Raw genomic sequence first — 20,342 nt, 5'->3', positions numbered from 1 at the left:
TTTTTTATATTATTTTAATAAAATGTTTCTAATAATGCAGTTTAACAAATTCATCAAGTTTGGCCTCATTCTTCTTTGTGAAATTTGCTTTAAATTTCTTTACATTCATTTCTATTTTTTTGTTAACAACATTAGTAAATATTTTTAAAAATTGGCCCACCTAAAATACACAATGATTTTTTTTATATGTACATAACTATAGCAAACAATGCCAATGCACTTACCGTTAAGTCCTTTTCCTTGCAACCCAATTTGGCATACTCACATTGCGGCGCATGCCTTAGGTGCTCCTTCCAAGGATCATCCTCGGACTCCCAGCCGTCTAATGTTTTGCCACAAACAAAGCAAGTGACTGTATCGGGCTCACGAGCGTTGCCTGTCCAGTAGAAGCCAGCTTCAGCCATCTTTAAACAATTTCACAATGGCTTACATTACAGTTATATTTAATTTTAAACAATCTTCTACCTTATTTATGCTGCAGGCTGAGTCAGCTGGGAATGGCCAATCTTTGTAGCTTTCCATGCGATGTTTTTCCAGCACATGGAATTCTCGAAACGACTCCAGCTTGTTTTCATTCATATCAACTGTTGTATTCATTATTAATTGCAGTTTTTTTACGAAACAAATTTAAAATAACTTTGCTAAAACAAGCGCAGCGGGCAAGCGTCGTTGTTTGAATTAGCACGTATTATCCACCATAAAAAATCAAAATGAGAGAGTATTATCGACAGTACATGCGGGGCTGCCAACTCCGGAAACTATACATCAGCCGGCCGCCACATTTAGCATAGCCAGCTGATTTAGTATTTCTCATTCGTTGTAATTGTTGTTGTATTTGTAAAACATAAAACATAAAATATAAGAAAATATAAAAAATAGTCAAACAAAACGTTAACTGTTAATTATTTGTTATTGAGTTGCACCTAGATTTTGAGCCATATTATGCACTGCAGTGACCCAGCAAGATTCTTCCGTTCAACATTCTCACACAACCAAAATTGATTAGGAAAAAGGCAACAAAAAAAGAAAGTGCTGGGAGAGAAAACGCAAAGGCCTTGGGAACGGAACGCAACCTAATTAGAGAGCGCAGCACTTAAAGGAAAAGCAAAGCGAAAATCGCATATTGCAATGAAATTCTGCAGTGAGCAATGAGCTCCAGTCTTGAAAGCTCGAGCAATCATCAGGTCCAGCGGCGTCCCAGTCCCTGTCCCTGCCCCATGGCCGACGAACGCAAGCATAGTCCCAAAATGGATGTCATCAAGCTTAATCAGGAGCTGATTGAGGAGTGCAAGCGCAGCCGTGAGGATTCCATATTGCCGCGATATTTACGGCATGAGCTTGAAAAGTATGTACAATAAACCAAAACAATTTGTTGATAAGTGCACGCTTACCGCATACGCAATATATTTGAGATTTGTTATTGCAAGAGTCATTGAGCAATTATCGCGCTTATCAGCAATCAACAATGTGAACAAAATGTCAAAATAATATTATTTCCTATACTCTCTAATAGGCATACCCGTGAATCACGCCTCGAGGTGGTTAACAAACAACGTAATGGCTGTGCGCCACTTTTCATAGCCTGCAAGCGTGGCGCTGTCGCCATAGCCGAGTATTTAATAAACACTTGTGAGGCAGATATAGAGCAGCGTGGACACTTTGAGGTGCCAGAGGATAATAGCTTTCATTATGTATCGCCGCTATGGGCAGCAGTTGTCTCTGGCAAGCTAAACATGGTCAAGTATCTGGTGCGCATTGGTTGCGACATAAATGCCACCTCCGATTCGGGTTCAACACCAGTGCGCAGTGCTTGCTACATGACTCATACAGAAATAGGTAAGTGTAGCCCACAACTTACCAACTTTTATAACAAGTGTTAAATATTTGCAGTAAAATTTCTGGTGGAGAATGGTGCGGATATAAAGAAACCAAATGTTAATGGTGGCACTTGTTTAATTAACTCCGTACAGTCGGTGCAGCTTTGCTTGTATCTGGTGAAGAAGGGCGCTGATATAAATGCGCGCGACATACAGGACAAGACAGCGCTGCATTATGCTATACAGGAGCTGCGACTGGATACGACCAAAATGTTAATCGAACAAGGTGCCGATCCCTATGCCAAGAGTCGTTACGGCGATGATGCATTGCGCACCGCTTGTCTCAAGGGTGCACATCAGATATTTGATTATTTGAAAAAGGAGCTGGATTACTCGGTGGAACGCATTGCGGAGGCGCATGAGCTGATGGGTTCAACATTTCTGGACGAGCATAATGAGTCTCGCGTTTGCATTCTGCACTGGCGCATGGCACATCATATACGCGCCGCCTATACGCCGTACATTGAGAAGAAACCCAAGGTGCCATTGCGGAATGCGTACGAGAATGCAGTAGAATTTGTGACACTCGAGGAGCTGGACAATATTGCCACCGATATGGATGCCATGCGCACGCAAAGTCTGATGATATGCGAACGTGTGCTGGGCTTGACACACAAGGACATGCTCTTCCGTTTAACGTATCGTGGTGCCTCCTATGCGGACTCGTTGCAGCTGCAACGCTGTATTGACCTCTGGCGTTTTTTGCTTGAGGTGCGCGTTGCCAACTGGAGCATATTGCATTTTGAGACCTGCTTTGCTGCACAGGCGCTGGTGCGCCTTATGCTGGATCTTCATACGCGTAATTCAAGTTTTATGCGCAGTGAGCCAATGCGTGGTCGTTATATGCACCAGGACAATCTATTGCCAAAGTTTGAGGATGTGCTGGGCGTATTTAAAACGCTTGCTCTCAGCGCTGTCGAAGTGGAGCCACTGCTGCGGGTGCGGCCTGTGTTTCGAAAGCAGCAGGAGAACTATGATCGTGCTATGCGCTGTCTGGCGCATCTAATCTTTCTGCTCATCAATACCGTCCACACTGAAGCTGAACGTAAGATTATCTTTCAGACCGTGCATGATACAGTGGTAGTGGGTAATTTGCGCAGCGCCAGCACAGCGGATACGTTGTTGCATTTGGGAGCCTCGCGCTTGAATGTCATCAAGAGCGGCTATTTAACGGAGGATAATATTTCCGATGTAAGTTTGTGTTTAACAATTTAATGCCCTTCGCTAAATTGCCTCTACAATTAATTAGAAGACTGTCTTTCCCAATGCGGATGTCATCAAATTGCTCATTGAGTGCGGCATTGATGTCAATACCAAAAATGAAGCCAAATCTACGCCGCTGCATGTTGCCTGCCAACCCTACAATTATGATAATGAAGTACGTACAAAGTTCAGCGCTTATATATACTAATTTAATAGCTTTTCCTGATTTGTTTGCAGATTGTGCACTTGCTGCTTAAGTGTGGCGCGGATATTGATCAACCGAATCGTGCTGAGAAGCGGCCGTATGATTCGATTGCCTCCAATCCCACCAACACCATACCGCTGGTCAACTATATCTCACTGCAGTGCTTGTGTGCGACGGTTCTTAGCAAGCATAAGATCCATTACAAGGATCAGCTGCATAAACAACTGGAAGAATTTGTGCAAAACCATGAACCATAAGTCTTTTGTTTACACAAAAAAAAAAAAAAAACAATAATCAGAAAATTATGTAGTACAAGTGTGTAAATTGTAACTTTTTGGCCATAACGAAATTTTTACCAGTGTATAACAATTTGTTTCTTCCGAACTATGTAAACTAGCAATCACACACACACACTTCAACTTCAACTAACTGTTAACTTATTTGGCTAAAAGTAGTTTTAAACTCAATAACAAAACAAAAACAAGTAAAAAAAAAACAGCAAAAATTTTAACTAGAGCAAAAAGTGTAAGCGATAAACGTGATATTAAAACTGTATAGGTTACGAAAGTGAATCATTATATATATATATATATATATCTACATATAATACTATTATATAGTTAACTAAATCGCATTAAAGCCTACATATATACGTACATATTAAATGCCGTGAAAATGAATACTTATAAATTCTATGCTGCTGTTCAATTAGATCGTTAAGTACTTATTATAAATTAGCAGTCAGCTAACATATATATATGCCTGATCTATGCGAATAAATATTAAAAAATATACAATTACATTAAATATATATATACATACAAATTACAAACTTGATTGATCTTTTGATAATGCAGCCCACTTCATCCCCAAGTAAATTTTAGTTGATGCTCCATCACTTTTTATTATTTTTACTGTAAACAATGACATAATTTGCAACTGCATAAAGTGATATGCTAGGTATGGAATGGAGGTATGTTGTATTGTTAAATTATATAGAATTAGTTAACAAAATTGTTTTATAACTTTAAAGCGGGCATTGTGGACGCATTTTCAGCTCTTATAGCCACCATAGCCTCATAGTCGCGCACATCTAGTTCATGCAGCGTTTTTTGCACCAAGGCTGCCAAATGCGGAGGCAAATCTTTCAAGTCCTCCATGCGTTCTCTAGCTATGGTGCTGGATATGCAAGGTGTGCCGCTGCCAGCATAACCATAATTACCCGAATCTGTTGTTACAGATGAGGATTTGTAGGGATTGACGATAGTATGCTGCAGTCGCACGTCTACACCGTAAACTGAAGAGTCAGCAGACTCTGTGGATAACGAAGACATGCCATCATCGGACTGCTTGGCTTCGTATGGCTCGGATTGTGTGGCATCTACTGCCGCTGTTGTTGTGGTTTTCGTTGCTGTTGGCTCGGGAGCATTTGCTGCTGCTGCTGTTGTTGTTGTTGTTTCTGTTTCGCCTTCTGTTTCATCCACCATAGAAGGACAGTAACCATTAAGCAGCAGCTGCGAGGGCGCATAGCCACAGTCTTCCTCTTCCTCATCACCTTCATCAATGCCAGCGCTTTCAGATTCCCCACTCAACAGCTGCTGCCAGCGCTGCTCTAGCTCCGCCATTTTAGTGGCCAGTATTCTAAATAACATAAACAATTAATTTGTGTAGCTTTAAATAAAATATTTTAACTACTTATTGGTCTTCTTCTGATGCGTTAGCGCTAGATTCTTGTCATTAAGATTATCCAGCAGCGCCAGGCATAACGATTTCAAGTCATCAATGCTCTCCGTTTTGCCAGGCAAATCAATGCCGCTCTCCAGTATGGTTTTAACTAGAAATGTAATATTACTATACACTCAACGCCAGTTAACAATTTAGAAGCATCTACCTTGCCTGGGGCTTAGTATAGTATCATCGCCGTTATTGCCAGATAGCTTAACAATGCCTTTCTTACGCTTGGCCTCCAGCATGGTTTTATACTTGCTCACAGCATGCTTGGTTAGATCTAATTCGCCTTCCTGTATCTTGACACGCTCATGCAGATATTTATTCTCCAACAGCACAGCGTCTATGTCCAGCAGCTGAAATGAATATGCACATTAAATATAATTTAAAGTCAGGCCGATTTTAGTTACCTTTGGATGCATTTTGTTGGCCTTTAACGCCACCAGTAGTTCATGATTCAGCCTATGTGCCTTGCATTTGTAAGCATCCCGCTCTGTGATAAGCTCCTCCTTTTCATCTATAATGGCCTTTAGATCAAAGGCCAATTGTGCGTTTTTCTTTTTTAAATTCTCCAAATGACAAATGAAATTGGCGCGTTCACGTTTCCAATGCAGCTCCTCCTTGTTATGAGCAGCATGCTCATTGAGCAACGACTGCAGTTTAAGCTTGCTGCCTGCCTCACGCTCACGCAACAACGTCATATCACCCTGCAGCTCGCTCAGACGTTGCTTCAGCGCCTCCACTTCTGTGTTGAGCTTTAGATTTTTCAGATTGGTCTCACGCAGCAATGCAGCCAGGCTGGAGTTTTCACTCAAGGCCCCACAGGCATTACTGCTACCTGCAATCAGCTCGCTGTTGCATTTCATGGCCGCATAACGCAGTTGCAGTGTCTCCGCCATTAGCTTGTATTGATCACGTTCCGAGGTCAGCTGCTCCAGTTCCTGACGCAATATGCGCAAGGCCTCCAGCTTGCTCTGTAGCTTGCGATGCACCGCCGAAGTCTGCTTAGATAATACATATAAATATGTATGTTTAAACATTTGCACACTAATATTATGCCATACTGACCTCCACATTGTACTGTTCCAGCTGCTCCCCAAAGCTGAACTCGTATTGACTGTTGCTATTACTTGTGCGCTCATCATCCATGTCCAGCATGTATTTATCCATATGTTAGTTAAATATACTATATACGTTATGTTTGACATGTACAGCACGCAGCCTTAATATTTTTTTTACAAACGTAAAAAAACTGCCAACAAAATGCCGTTGCTTGTCACGAAAATAATCAATTTTTTATATGCGCCTGCGCAGTGCCAAGTGTGTCTATATGCAGTGGATGTGTCCAAGTCATATGGTGGTACATATGTAAATAAACTGAAATCGCATGCAGCAGGTGTGCTAGTAAAAGAATTTTATTTTTCGCACTTTACAAAATAACGCCATTTTTAAATTGACCATTGTAGCCAAATTCACCACAAAACTCACCATGCAAGCAATTTCACAAGAAATTTAACAATTTAATACCAAAAATAAAAAATTATTTTCACAAAATACTTAAATATAGGGATTACTTATAGCCATTGTTTGTTTACACTTTGCATTTACAGTAAAGAGCTCATAAAGTTGTTTACGCTTAATTAAAGCTCTCAGAACAACTTTCGACAAAATTCTTACTTTGGTAAAGTTCTCGGAATTTATATTTAAATGCTCTGAGCGCGCCAAAAGTTGTTCAACTGAAAAGATTTTAGAATTAACATAGTTTAGTACAAATAAGGATATGTTTATGCATACCTCTTTGTATAAGCTTTCTATGCTGAGCTATGTTTTTTGTGGGCTCCACAATGGTGTTGATCTCTTGCAGCGTTAGCTTGCAAAGCATATTATTCTGCACGGCAGTCTTGCAGGTAGTCCAAGTAGTTGACTTGGGCTCCTTGCAGGGCCAGCTGTGCAGTCTATTTGCTAAGCATTCCATGGCTGCTTTATCTCGACGCACTTCAAGCAGCTCATTACCAATAGAAATTAGTTTACCCCCCAGTGCACTAAGTTTCTCCGGCAGGACTGCGTTTGAGCTTCTCGCACGATCTTTGCAATTGTTAGACTGTGTCTTCAGAGCATTGAATAAATTCATTGTAGCCAAAAGCTATGGGTAATAGGTAAATGCACACTCAAATAAGTGAAATATATTTCTGACCTTCTTTTCTATTTCTGTCACACGTTGCATTACTTGTGCATGTTGCTCTGTTTCATGTTCATTATCTACCATTGACTCTATACTCTTATCATTGTCCTGCAATTTATTCACAACAATTTGATTGATACGCAGCAAACGCTTTAGTTTATCTATTTGCGCAGCTAGACGATAATTGCACTCATCGGTCTCCTGCAATTTGCTCTCCATGCCATTGAGCTGCTGGTTAAAATTATTGAAATCCACATTTTCCAACTGGTCACGCATTTTGCCAAGCTTGCATTGAATTTAACAAGTTTGTATACTTAACATAAATAGTATAATTTATAGTTTATGCCAAAAGTTATGTGTCAAATATTTGAACATTAAATCAAGCTTATGAACTAGTATTTGAAATTTTGATGCATAGCATAAGTCAATTAAACTAAATATATAGTATAGTCTTTTATCGGCAGCTCATAGCATGCGCTATGGTTACCATTTTACGCACAACATTAGCATTTGTGCCAAAATATGGATCAATGTCCTGCTTGCCCATGGTTACGTCACACTCCATACGGGAGGTAGTTGGCAGGCTATAATCTTCGCTCGCCGTGTCCATAGCAGAAGCATGGAACTCCACACAACGGCTCTCGTTCAGTATCTCTTCTAGATTTGTTACCTTTATGCCGGCACCAGGTATTATTATAATATCCCGATGATGCTTGGCAATCAGCTGAGCCAAGGCATCAACGCCCTCAGCGGCGCTTTGACGAAAACCACTGCTGAGCACACGCCTAAACCCCAGTTCTTTTAGCATTTGCACATTTTCATGCATGAACTTGGGATCGGTGAGATCAAAGGCGCGATGAAAGGTGACAGGTAAGCCCTCGGCGCGTTGTAGCACACGACGACACTTGTCCACATCAATTGTGCGCTCTGCAGTAAGCGCGCCAAAAACAAAACCATCTGCGCCATAAGCACGCAGCAAATCCATGTCAGTTAAGGTGGCACGGAGCTCCTCCTCGCTGTAGACGAAGTCAGTGCCACGTCTGGGGCGCAGCATGCAGTAAATGGGCAAAGTAAAAGGTAACTCCTTCAGAGTTTTGAGCGTCCCTGGGGTGGGTGTTAGGCCGCCCTCTTGCAGCGCCGAACATAGTTCAATGCGCGCAGCACCGCCTTCCTCAGCAGCAAAAGCAGATCTTATGGAGTCCACACATACTTCCAGTTTTATGTCATGAGTAGACATACTTTTCATTTGCAACCGCTTGAATAAATTGTTGTTAAAATTTTCGCTGATAAGCAATAGTGCAGTGTTGGTAAAGTTGCACACGATACTATTGACTGAATTTCACGCATTCGATATATCGATATATCTATAACATACCTAGGCATAAGACAACTCTGCTGTTCTAACCTCAAAGTGGCTAACAAACAAAAGTTGCCTCAACAATAAATATACATTTTGTGTTGCTATTAAATAAATTTTGTTAATTATTGTGCACCAATGTAGCTGGTGTTGTGTGCTCGCGTTAAGACATTTGCAAAGTAACCAAAATACACAAAACAACGAAACGTCCATGCAAAGCAAAACGGCAGCAGCAGCAAAACCGAGACTGAGGCAACATAAATACAAATACACAAAAAGAAATACACAAATAAATAAATAAAAATATAAAACAGCCGCTGCAATACAAGTGAAAAATATTTAGTGTGCTTAGTGCTAAGCAATAATTTATTAAATTTATATGTTATGTTTTGTGCGAACGTTGTGCAGGTGAAATGAAAAAATGCTGTAAATTAAACATTTTTTCACTACGTACTCTCTGGCCAAGAGTTGCCAGAGGAGTTTGCATTGGCTCCTACTCCTGCCACCGCCTTAAAAAAACGCCAATACACACTGCTCAAATGTCCAAGAGGTGTGTAATTTAAGTAAACATTCGTCCGTACTATGAATGCAATCAAAACGCTGGAGCACTTTCAACTCGAAACTGGCGCAGATGATAATAAAAATGCTTTCACAGACAATCACAATTAACCACCTAATAAAATTCAGCTAAAACGCGTCCGTGCTACATACATATATATGTATAAACATAACCGGCGACTGCAATTACAACTGGAATTGGAACTGCAATTGCATCTGCATCTGAAGCCTGCTGCAACTGTTGTTTATTAGCCTTGTTTAGCTTATAATTTGGCGTCACACACATTGTCGCCGTTGTCGTGCCTATCTCTCGCTCTCTCTGTCTCTCCATTCTCTTGTTATACTCGCTTTATTTTGTTTACGTTGTTAGAGCCCTTTTTGCTTGTGCAATTACAATTACAAAAAACAACAAAACAAACTCAACGCTGAGCATTTAAATCAAAATGTTAACTTCCTTGTTGCGTTCGCAAACAAATTCACGTCCAGCAACAACAACAAGAGCAACAAGAACCGCAATCAATTTACACCCGTCCACGAATATATCTTCTCGCCAGCAACTGCGAATTAGCCAAGCATCGAATGAGACAAATGGAATTGCAAGAATCTAACAGTATGTATTATTCAGACAAAAGAGTATAATTAATTTTATTAATCAGCACTTTCTTTAAATAGAATTAAGTATTTAAAAAGCGTTTTAGCTCAGCAGTAAGCTACATATAAGTATACATTATATATATTCTTCGCTAAAGAGCGGAGGATTATTATATATATATTAATATATTTGTCATATATTTATTATTAATATGTGATCATTATCTAGGGGTAACATTAAATCTAAATACTAAATCTATATGTATGTGGACTTACGAACCATTTTAAAATATTATAGCCTAAGAAAGTTGGAAGACGTTTTAATGACAGTCAGTCATTATTAAAAATTATTTTTATGATATTTCTTAACAGCAGGTATTATTAAATTTTATTCAAAAAATTTAACAAATAAGTTACATCCTATGGATTTTTGCTATTCTCTATAGTCCAATTATAGCACCAGCACCATTTGTATTGAATTTGTATCTACGCTTAAATTTTCTTTTGTATCAATTTCAATTGAAAACTATTAACAATTCTAAAGTGCAATTTTCTATTTAAGTTATGCGTTGAGTGCCTCGCATGAATTTAATTTCTTTTATTTTGAATTTATTAAAATATTTACATTGATTCTATTTACACGCAAGTAAAATGCATTCGTGCGGGAAATTTTATATTTCTGTGCTATTTTTCACCCCTTATAATAAATTGTTGCGTTCAATTCAATCATATTTTGAAGGGTTATTCAATTTTGTGTGCAGTGAGAAATAAAAAATATGTAACTTCAATGAGATATCCACTTATGGCTTATTGAGCTGCAAGAAAATTCTTTAAATTAGTTTCTCTTTAAGGAGCTACTTATAGTAGAGAATATATTTATGGATTATTTGGCTTAGGGCAACTACCGCTTATTAACTCCATTGAACCTTTTCTTTATATTCTATGTTATTATTTATTATATTACAGAAACTGCAGTTTTTGGAATCCCAAAATCTCCTATATATCCACAAAAACCTAATGCAAATTACATATGTAAGTACTACACATTTTATATTATATGTTTAACTTAAAAATATATGCGATGTTATACTTATAAAAATATTGAGATTCGGTAGCATATCGGGTCTATATTACATTTGTATATTCTGTAAGTTGAGGCGTTGGAGCTATGTCTGTCTGTCTAGCTATCCATTTGTTTGTATGAACAACAAATTGGATATGATTGCCCACCCACAGTTTTTAAGAGATTTAATTAAAATTCACATCTAGTATTTAACAAAGACTTTCTTGTTGAGACCATCTGCAATTATTTAATTGGACAAATATTGCTAGGAAAATGTTTGCTTTAATTTATTTTTTTTTCGACATAGCTTTTATAAAAATAAATGCTTTACTGATTAACTAAAAAGTTTTATATATTTTCTCGAGTTTTATATATTTTGCGCTCGTAGCCTGTCAAACATTTTGACAGTTATTATTTGAGTGCTTATTAATAGTTAACCTTATTTGCCGTTTTCAATTACTGAACTTGTTGTCATTAAAAGTTCACAATATATTTCATTATATTAATTTGATTTTAGTTTCATTTACCATTGTGATCTTTGTTAATTAAAAGATTTTTTATTATATTACTTTGATTTTAGTTTCACTTACCATTTTGACCTTTGTTAATTAAAAGCTTGAGCATATCATGTTCGGCATTCAAAAATGTTTAGATTTTTTGAATCTGTGCCGAATAAAGACAATATTTTTTAAACATTAAAAGATAAACTGTAATCCGAGCTTTGCTTTTTAATGCTCACTTCGATAAGTTGGGCCTTTCCCAGCCAAAAGAGGTCACAAATTGCATTAGCATTTTATGTCTTAGGTTTAAGTAATAAATCAAGTTAATCACAATTTAAAATTCTGCAAAATTATTATTATACATACATATTATATTAAACTTTAATATTCTTTAACTATATTGTTGAAGTCTATATAAAGAGAATCACTAAAATGGGCGTCTAGAATTCTAAGGCACGAAAATAAGTGCGTTGTATTTTAACTATACGTAATTATAAACTATTTCTGAAGTTTATGTAGTCCCAAACATATTCATATGCACTTGATTTTGAGCTTTGCACTTATGCTGAGCAGTTTAATTTAACATTACGCATTGAGTAGTAAAGTTTTCTTTTGCCATTGGAAAACAAGAACTACGAAGGTCAATTGCATGTATATTTTTCTTTTTTTTTCATTCGCCTAGTTTCATTTATACGAAAGTCTAGACTCGAATCAGACGCAACATCAACATTTAGCGCAATGGCGGTTGCCACCAGACTACTACTAGTATATTTGCCTTTAACCTCATTAGAAACAAAACAGAGCCGGCTACGCACCCCCCGCCTGGCCCTGGCCCCGGCCCCACTTGACGCAAAGCAAAAAGTAGTGTAGTATTAAAAACTTATTGGAATATAATTTTTTCATATTTGTTTTGCAGTTTGTTAGTGGGCGCGCACACAAAGGCAATGGCAGCAAATGATGATGTTGGGTGGCCAACAGCTGGGGGTGGTTTCATCAATAGCTTAACAACCCTTACCATGGCTCTATATACGTAAACTGCGTTCGAATTGTATGCTATACAACTCTAGTTTGTGTGTGTGTGTGTGTTCTTTTTGCTTGCTGGTTTTTATTTTATGTACGAAAACGTGCTTTGGACCTGCGCATATTGGTTGAACACACACACACAATGGCCTTCTATTTCATATTGCCATCTCGCTTGCACGCGCTCTCCATAATCAACAGAGCCAACGCCACCGCCACAACCACTGACACTTTGGCAAAAGCACATCCTTTGAATGTTTGTTGTTGTTGTTGGTGGCGACTCGAGGGGCAGTCTTAACAGCTGCTGGCCAACTACTCAACTGGGGCTTGCCCCAAGTGCTGCCCAAGTTTCGGCTGCACTAACAACATTTCATTTATATGCAGCTTATAGTTAAATAATATAAATAGCATATTAAGCTGCAATTTAGCTGATGCAACAATTGTGCAAAGGCACCCACGCCACAGCCACAGCCATAGCGGCAACCCCAAAAAGAAGCCTGACTTATATACTTACACACACACACACACACACATGCATACGTGACAGGGTGTGTTTGTGGCCTGTATATGGCTCGGCTTGACTGCTGGCTGTCAACAGCATCCAGCAGGATTCAGTTTGACTCTTTAGCTTAGCGCTGTTGCTCTTCCGATGCCACAGACGCTGCACGCTTTTGTTTAAAAATAATTCTACTCGTGTCAGTTTTATTGTCAAGAAATCTTCACAAATCTACAGCCGCCTAGCGCCAGCGCCAGCACCTCAAGCAGGCATAAAGTCGCATCCAAAGCATTGTCATTGCGCTGCTTAAGCAATTGTCAACAATACGCGCTGCAATTATTAAGCCACGACAACAGTTAGTAAGTACACTGAGCAAAAAAGCTCAAAAAAAAACAAATAATAATTACTAAATTCTGTATAGTGTTGATTTTAATACAAAAGTAATACCAATCCATAAGAACTTGCATAACAAAAGTAAAAATTAGCATGTTACATATATTAGCATTAAAAATATTAAACAAATCTGAGTCTTAACTCAACTCGGCACAAGAACTCTCATTTTTTTTTTAAGTGTACGCCTTATATTATGAATTACTCCTCTTAGTAACTTATACTCCTGCCCGCAGCGGCATCAGTTTTCAATTATGTGTACGTCAATCATAATGAAATCATAACAGATCATTTATCCTTTGGAGCGTAAAATATTTTATATAGCTATAAAAAGATTGTACGCAGAGGGATTCTTTTTTTATGCCCTGCCCTGTGCCCTAAGGTGCATTGTTAATTCTCAGCTATTCAACCGCTTGTGTGGAACTAAGATACAATAGATTACGTTGCCGCACAATAAGTTCATCAAAAATTATGAAGTTCGTATGTTGGTTTAATAATAAAGTGGTTTGCGTTTCTAGTTTTGCAATCCATGCAGAAGAAAAATGCAATATTGCTAATAATTGTAGCTATAGAAATTACAATTTAATTGTTAGCTAAGATTAAAGTTTTGTTGGTTTTCAAAAAGATAGTCAAAGTAATTGCGAAACCCACAGAAGTTCAATAAATATATTTGGCTTTTATTATTTCCCAAAAAAGTTTCCTTTAATGGAAGATAGTAGTCAAAAATCCCACAGAAGTTCAATAATTATGCTTGGTTCTTATTATATATATAAATTAAATTTATTATATAAATTGCCTCGAGTTATTCAATTAAAATATCGCGTGAAATTATTTGCCATTTTTTAAAGCTTAAAAAGTGTGCTACATTATTTTCTAGATGAATAAAAACACATGTAACATTTGAAATAGAATGTCCAAATACTTATCTCATTCGAAATGGAATTAGTTAAATGGTAACTTTACTTTGTTATAAAAAAAAATAAGAATGATACGAAGAATCATCGCAATGCAAGACTTTTAAGATGTAGAAGCTCACAACATATATTAAGGATTATAATTATTCTGGCTTCTGCGTGTAGAATTGTCTGTAAGCTTCATAGCTTCCCAAAAAGTTACATATATGATGTCCTTAGAGTCGGTTAGAGTTAGCAAACTGAGATAGTAACGAGGCTAAGTATCTAACGCTGCAGCAGCAGCTGCTACTGCTGCTCTCTCGCAAGTGCTCTGCAAATAGCCGGATTTGGATAAAAAGCTGCAAAAAACTTACTTTGATATGCTAAGCACTATCAAGCAAGCAGCAGAGCCTCTGTTTGTTGCCTATTGCGCTAAGAAGCAGCAAGCTATAATTGTTGCAGCTTTGATGTTGTGCTTAGCAAAGACAAGGATTTGGACAAGCCTGCAGCTCAGCAGCTTAAGCACAAGACTTATAGTGGCAGGTACTTGCTTTGACTAGTCGCAGCGGCTCAAGGCGACTCAATTTGGGCTAAAAAACTGTGTGTCGTGGGGTGGGGGGAGAGCAGAAACTTGAAGTGGCCGGCGTTGCTTGAAAGGCGCATGAATCATCGCTCAATTGGGGGTCTCGCTCTTTGGGCGTAAGCTGCTGTCTCTTTCACTGTCTCCTCCTGGCTCTGGCATCATCATCGGCCCCGAACGTTGGCTGAGACATTGAGCGCTTTTAATTGTGCTTTTCGCTTTGTTCTTTTCGCTGTAATGGAGTGCTATGCAAATGGCGTTTTTTGATGAGTTTCCTTTTGGCTTTGCCTTTGCCGCTGTTGTTGTCGTCGCTCTTTGTTGTTGTCGCAGCAGCAGCAGCAACAGACGTTCATCCCCCTTTATTACGCTTTTATCACTATATAATATGTATATACAGCCATACGTATGTGTGTGTGTGTGTGTGCAATCGCTGCTGTTTTTTCGTTCCTTTGTGTTTTGTTGTTGCCGTTGTCGTTGGCGTCGACAGGAACTGCAATTTAAACTGTCTGGCGCAAAAGGCAGCGCACACAAAAAAAAAAAAAAGAAATAGGAGGAAATTTTTGCTGCTGCTGCTTGAATTTTATGCGCGTCAGACAGCAGTAGAACCACCACCACACACACACAGCTGTATATGTGTGTGCGTTCCATTTTCAAATTTTCGTACATAATGGATTATTGTGTGCCTTCCCTTTGCTTTCGTCCTGTCCTGTGCCCCGTCCTCTGGCTGCCGCCTGCCCTCGAATATTGTATTGGTCGATAACATGAACCAATCAAAAGCGCTCTCAAAATGGCCGACGCTCAATTGTGCTCAATATCAAATTATGTGCTTTTTATACTTGAAACTCATGCAAGCGTTGCAATTTGCATACGCTTCAGTTCTAAGTGCATTGAACACTTGAAACTCTCATTAAACTAATTTCAATTTGTATTTTAATTCTTATTCTTTGCAGGCCTTGTCTAACTGCCTTCCAAATTCGCAAACGATATACACCAAGTTCATCTTCCATATCCCAAATATTTTTGAAAAAAATATCTGGCGTTTGTGATTTGTTAAAACGTGTTTTGATTGTATTTAAAACTTTAAGCCTAAGCCTAGGAATAGCATAAATATTATTAAAAAAAAAAAAAATAATCCAAAAAGCAAAAGCAAAGTGTAAAAAACTTTGTTATTGTTGTTGTTTTTGCTGGCGCCACACGGAGCAGTAAACAGTGCAGCGTGTGCAGCATTTAAAAGTGGCATGAGCCATTCATCGGGACTCCGGAAACATGTTGATAATGAGTGTAGTGGGCCAAGACCACCAGTACCCGGAGAAGAGAGCCGTGTTAAAAAGGTAACTGAGCTGCTAGTCTCTTTATAAATATTTTACTACATAGTTATTGTTTTTATAGATGACCGAAGGGGTTTTAGACACCTCTAGAAACTCACCTCCATCATATTTGAATTGGGCACGCACACTTAATCATCTGCTAGAAGATCGCGATGGTGTGGAGCTGTTCAAGAAATATGTGGAAGAGGAGGCGCCCGCCTACAATGATCATCTTAATTTTTATTTTGCCTGCGAAGGTCTTAAACAGCAAACAGATCCAGAGAAGGTGAAGCAAATCATTGGCGCTATTTACAGGTAAATTCAATTTTATTTACAACTTTGGCAGTTTAAATAGAAATTCACTTTTGTTGTAGATTTTTGCGCAAGAGCCAGTTATCCATTTCTGATGATTTGCGCACACAAATCAAAGCCATTAAATCAAATGAACTACCGCTTAGTCCGCATATCTATGATCCCATGCAGCATCATGTGGAGGCCACCATACGGGACAGCATATATCCGAGTTTTCTCTGCTCCGAAATGTACATACACTACATACAACAAATGTCGGCCTTGCAGGAGCGCTTCAGCAGCAGCGGCGCCACTGCATCGGGCAGCGCTGGCAGCAGCGGTAGCGGCGGCAGCTGTGCCAGCAACACAGGCAGCATTGCCGGCGCTTGTGCCTTGCCAGCGGCTAGCTCCAAGCAACAGCAGCAGCAGCAACAACTGCCGCCGGGTATATTCATCAACTTGCCAATGAGCAGTAGCAGCGCTGCTGGCATGCCGACTGGCGCCTGCAGTGCCAGCGGTAGTGTCTATGGTCCATCCACATCTGCGAGCTCGAGTGGCTCGATTAGTGCCACCGATACACTGCCACGCAGCTCAACGTTGCCCACGCTGCATGAGGATTCGGAGCTATCGCTTTGCGATGATTTCGAGAAAGTGCAACTGGATGGCGGACGTTCTAACAACGATTTTCCCATGCGACTCACGCGTGATCTTTTAATGGCAACGCAGAAAAGAAGACTGGAAATTCGACCACCTGGGTATGTTACATAAAAAATGCATAAAAAATATTCGTAAACTATTTAATTAGTAAATGCATGAAGCAAATAGTCAAGCTTAATCGAATTTCAATTTGGAAATTCCAAGTAAATAGAGAAAAAAGTATAGATTTGAAAAGAAGATTTTATTCCACAATAAAATTTAAGATTTCATTTAGTATTTGCTCAGAATTTTTATTTCAACTTTTAACGTATACTTGATATTTGATTGATATATTTTACATCTATCTATACATTTATTTGTTTATATTTACTGTTTCTTATTATTTACTATACTTTTCATTTAATCCTTTTTTGTGTTAATTTCAAATTTTTTATTTATTTTCATATTTTCATAAAACGCACGAACCCACCTACACACCAAACATGAAATTATAACTGTCATCGTAACGCAACACATCAAACATATATATATATATATATATGTATATATATCTATAAATACCGCTACCGTCGCCACACAACCAACAACCACGAAAACAACTATAAACCAACACGGATTTGATTTATAATTTGATTGATAATAATTTTCTTTTTACATACACCCAAACAAAAACTATAAACTCTCGGTTGCACTGCATGGATTATCTATATACCCAATTATGTATCTGTGTGTGTTTGTAAATGCCAAAACACTTGCATGTGATTATATAGAGCTCATGGTTATGTTTATACCGCGAGCACCAATACATCATTTGTACCAAACTCGCGCGTTGATTCGGAGAGAGCCAGCGTTAGCTCCGGCGGACGCACAGACTCCGACACAATGTCGCTGTCGAGCTGTTCAATGTGAGTAGAAGCGCCTACACTACCGTAGCCCAGTGCGGTCTATAGCCTACTGAACTGATTAAAGCGTTTTAAACACTCGGTTAACTTATTAAGTATATAATGAGAAATTCTTTTGTTATGTGTTTTCGTTTTTAGGGATGGTCGTCCCTATATTGAGCGCAGACATAGTTCAACTGAAAGCAAGGCAATACGTCAAAGCGCCATGGCGAATAAGGAAACCAACAGCTTTCAGGTAAGCGCAAAACAATGTGAGAATTAAGGACTAAAGAGTAATTGCTTATATGTATTCGATGCTTAGGTTATACCACGCACGCAGCGCTTGCATTCGAACGAGCATCGACCGCTAAAGGAAGACGAACTGCTGGCCTTGTTGATACCCAAACTGGAGGAGGTGAAGCGTAAACGTGATTTAGAAGAACGTGCGCGCCTAGAGGTAAGTTTAACGTGCCATAAACAGACGCTGTCATAATCAATTCAACTCTTGCAGAGATTGCCAGCGAGCAGTGAAAAATCCAGTGCTAGTGATCAAGCCTTTGCTCAGGCGATACGTGAGAAATTTGCACTCGACGATGATAACGATCAAGCTATACTCGATCAGCATGTATCACGTGTGTGGAAAGATCAAACGCCGCATCGTTCGCCTGGCACTATGTCACCCTGCCCACCCATACCTTCAAGAAGACGCACAGCCACACATGACTCGGGCATGGTCAGTGATGGTGCCATGAGTTTGAGTAAGTTTCTGCTTGCATACGCTTTGTATCACTTATTTAAATTTTTTATTTCATGCTGCTCAGGTGGACACTCAATGAAGCACTCAAAGTCCATGCCTGATCATCCCAGTTCCTGTTCGAGGAAGCTAACAAACAAATGGCCCTCAATAAACACAGACAGTGGCATTAGCATGTTCTCTGATACCGTTATGAAGTACAAGGAATCTAGGTAAAAGCAATTGAAATGAAATGCAATCGGAAATGCCAACTAATTGTTTATTTTGCTAGCTCCCGCTCTGGTTCAAGCACGGCCTCCAAATTGGAAGAACCAAAACGAAGACTGGAAGACGAGCCGCGACGCGGCCGTCGCTATGCGCAACCGCAGCTACAAGCCCATATGGGTGCAACTTCCTTTAGTAGCAGTAGTGGCAGCAATCCCCTGCATCATCAGACAGCGACGGGCGCACCACCGCCGCTGCCAATTAAACCGCCGGAAACCGTTGTCGTATTTTCGTTTTGCGAAGAGCCAGTTCCATACAGAATCAAAATACCTGGCACACAGCCAACCCTGCGACAGTTCAAGGACTATTTGCCACGAAGGGGTCACTTTAGGTAAGCGCCGTTACCCACTTTAAATTCGTTGCTATTATTCATTTACGATTTGGTTGCGCAGGTTCTTTTTTAAGACACATTGCGATGATCCCGACAGTCCAGTGATTCAGGAAGAGATTGTCAACGACTCCGACATACTGCCCTTGTTTGGAGATAAAGCGATGGGTCATGTCAAACCATCCGATTAAATAGTATTAAGCCTTATGTGTAGATTTTTCTATTAAGCTATTTAGTGTGGAACTCAAGAGAGAGTAGGGGTGGTCGGAATTATCTATGCAAGTAACAAAAAACTCGAGATGCTATGCCCAGAAATCAAAACTTAAATAGAACTAAACTGTACATTCAATAGGACATTTTTTAGTAAGCCACCATCACACAAAACTATTGTACTTTTTGAAAGGGGGTCGGAAGACAGAAAGTGAGGGTGCGGGATCGGGAGCGGGAGCAATGTGTTTCATAATTTCGTCCTGAACATCTGGAGGTATTTTTTTAAACATATATGTACATATATATATATATTTAAATATTAAACAGCAGATAACATATTTAAGCATTCAACATCACATACATACATGCATATGTATGTAGTTTATGTTTCGCCATATACACATATGTACGTTCCACATCGACAAACCCTACAAAACAGTTGAAGAAGATTATTGAGCACAGCACAAAACAAAGCAAAAAAAAAAAAATTGTAACATTTAAAGAGATTTTGAATTTGTTTGTTACTTTAAAATACTAACTATGGACTGCCTGCAATATCAAACAATATTTTTTGTTAATATTTTTGTAATGTGCATTTTTTATGGTATGCAAAAATGATATTAACAAAGTTAGCTGCAACTTGACGAAAAATCAAAAGATAAACTGTTTTATTTTTGTATTAAACTATTGTACTAAACAAAATATATTTATTGTGCTAAATGTATTTATTGTATTTGTGCTTTCTATATTATATATGTATTTGTAAATTTGTCACACATTGGAAAGCAAAATTTCATTCATTCATTGGTTTTATGTTTTTCTAAATGTGCTCCAATAGTTGCATTATTGCTCCACAGTTTTAATTAATTTAATTATCACCATACAATAAATATTTTTTTAAGCAAAAAAACAATAATCATAAAAAATATGACAAAAAAAAGAAGAAAATAATGCATACATTTATTATACCACAATAAACATATTTTATTTGTGAGCATGTAGATTTA

General features: G+C 38.6%; 5 protein-coding genes across 6 annotated transcripts; 2 read left to right on the top strand and 3 right to left on the bottom strand.

Moving 5' to 3' along the window:
• Positions 1-28: 28 nt before the first annotated feature.
• Positions 29-775, bottom strand: LOC108601397 (baculoviral IAP repeat-containing protein 5). The gene is made up of 3 exons (XM_017989297.1): positions 466-775; positions 225-404; positions 29-160 (listed from the first exon to the last, which is right to left on the bottom strand). The coding sequence occupies exons 1-3, from the start codon at positions 595-597 to the stop codon at positions 29-31; spliced, it is 444 nt and encodes a 147-aa protein (XP_017844786.1). The 5' UTR covers positions 598-775.
• Positions 776-868: 93 nt separating this feature from the next.
• Positions 869-3,576, top strand: LOC108604534 (protein fem-1 homolog C). The gene is made up of 5 exons (XM_017994049.2): positions 869-1,345; positions 1,514-1,836; positions 1,891-3,068; positions 3,127-3,255; positions 3,318-3,576. The coding sequence occupies exons 1-5, from the start codon at positions 1,149-1,151 to the stop codon at positions 3,540-3,542; spliced, it is 2,052 nt and encodes a 683-aa protein (XP_017849538.1). The 5' UTR covers positions 869-1,148; the 3' UTR covers positions 3,543-3,576.
• Positions 3,577-4,246: 670 nt separating this feature from the next.
• Positions 4,247-6,235, bottom strand: LOC108602174 (coiled-coil domain-containing protein 149). The gene is made up of 5 exons (XM_017990210.1): positions 6,082-6,235; positions 5,424-6,014; positions 5,177-5,369; positions 4,981-5,119; positions 4,247-4,926 (listed from the first exon to the last, which is right to left on the bottom strand). The coding sequence occupies exons 1-5, from the start codon at positions 6,181-6,183 to the stop codon at positions 4,305-4,307; spliced, it is 1,647 nt and encodes a 548-aa protein (XP_017845699.1). The 5' UTR covers positions 6,184-6,235; the 3' UTR covers positions 4,247-4,304.
• A 317-nt stretch (positions 6,236-6,552) lies between these two features.
• LOC108602052 (copper homeostasis protein cutC homolog) lies at positions 6,553-8,829 on the bottom strand. The gene is made up of 3 exons (XM_017990065.1): positions 7,208-8,829; positions 6,808-7,156; positions 6,553-6,749 (listed from the first exon to the last, which is right to left on the bottom strand). The coding sequence occupies exon 1, from the start codon at positions 8,439-8,441 to the stop codon at positions 7,650-7,652; it is 792 nt and encodes a 263-aa protein (XP_017845554.1). The 5' UTR covers positions 8,442-8,829; the 3' UTR covers positions 6,553-6,749; positions 6,808-7,156; positions 7,208-7,649.
• A 44-nt stretch (positions 8,830-8,873) lies between these two features.
• LOC108604354 (axin) lies at positions 8,874-20,021 on the top strand. 2 transcript variants are annotated; one of them, XM_017993788.1, is made up of 12 exons: positions 8,874-9,720; positions 10,668-10,733; positions 15,594-15,974; positions 16,033-16,265; positions 16,325-16,996; positions 17,669-17,803; positions 17,939-18,035; positions 18,102-18,236; positions 18,291-18,537; positions 18,601-18,745; positions 18,805-19,128; positions 19,190-20,021. In XM_017993788.1, exons 3-12 carry the CDS (start codon positions 15,882-15,884, stop codon positions 19,314-19,316), a joined length of 2,208 nt encoding a protein of 735 aa, XP_017849277.1. In that variant the 5' UTR covers positions 8,874-9,720; positions 10,668-10,733; positions 15,594-15,881; the 3' UTR covers positions 19,317-20,021. The 2 variants fall into 2 exon arrangements, with proteins under 2 accessions (XP_017849277.1, XP_017849278.1); XM_017993789.1 differs by lacking the exon at positions 17,669-17,803.
• The last annotated feature ends 321 nt before the right edge of the window (positions 20,022-20,342 follow it).

Source organism: Drosophila busckii, chromosome 3R, assembly GCF_011750605.1.
Source record: "Drosophila busckii strain San Diego stock center, stock number 13000-0081.31 chromosome 3R, ASM1175060v1, whole genome shotgun sequence".
NCBI classification, from domain to species: domain Eukaryota; kingdom Metazoa; phylum Arthropoda; class Insecta; order Diptera; family Drosophilidae; genus Drosophila; species Drosophila busckii.
The sequence above is the reverse complement of the archived record's forward strand: the minus strand, read 5'-3'. Positions and strand labels throughout refer to the sequence as shown.

Coding starts and splice junctions, on each gene's coding strand:
- LOC108602174 (XM_017990210.1), bottom strand. CDS start 6,183: ATGGATAAATACATGCTGGACATGGATGATGAGCGCACAAGTAATAGC. Junction 5,370..5,423: donor CCAACAAAATGCATCCAAAG/GTAACTAAAATC, acceptor TATTCATTTCAG/CTGCTGGACATAGACGCTGT. Junction 5,120..5,176: donor TATACTAAGCCCCAGGCAAG/GTAGATGCTTCT, acceptor TTACATTTCTAG/TTAAAACCATACTGGAGAGC.
- LOC108602052 (XM_017990065.1), bottom strand. CDS start 8,441: ATGAAAAGTATGTCTACTCATGACATAAAACTGGAAGTATGTGTGGAC.
- LOC108601397 (XM_017989297.1), bottom strand. CDS start 597: ATGAATACAACAGTTGATATGAATGAAAACAAGCTGGAGTCGTTTCGA. Junction 405..465: donor CAGCCTGCAGCATAAATAAG/GTAGAAGATTGT, acceptor AATTGTTTAAAG/ATGGCTGAAGCTGGCTTCTA. Junction 161..224: donor GCAAGGAAAAGGACTTAACG/GTAAGTGCATTG, acceptor TGTGTATTTTAG/GTGGGCCAATTTTTAAAAAT.
- LOC108604534 (XM_017994049.2), top strand. CDS start 1,149: ATGAGCTCCAGTCTTGAAAGCTCGAGCAATCATCAGGTCCAGCGGCGT. Junction 3,069..3,126: donor CGGAGGATAATATTTCCGAT/GTAAGTTTGTGT, acceptor ACAATTAATTAG/AAGACTGTCTTTCCCAATGC. Junction 3,256..3,317: donor CCTACAATTATGATAATGAA/GTACGTACAAAG, acceptor ATTTGTTTGCAG/ATTGTGCACTTGCTGCTTAA.
- LOC108604354 (XM_017993788.1), top strand. CDS start 15,882: ATGAGCCATTCATCGGGACTCCGGAAACATGTTGATAATGAGTGTAGT. Junction 16,266..16,324: donor ATCATTGGCGCTATTTACAG/GTAAATTCAATT, acceptor CTTTTGTTGTAG/ATTTTTGCGCAAGAGCCAGT. Junction 18,538..18,600: donor TGATGGTGCCATGAGTTTGA/GTAAGTTTCTGC, acceptor CATGCTGCTCAG/GTGGACACTCAATGAAGCAC.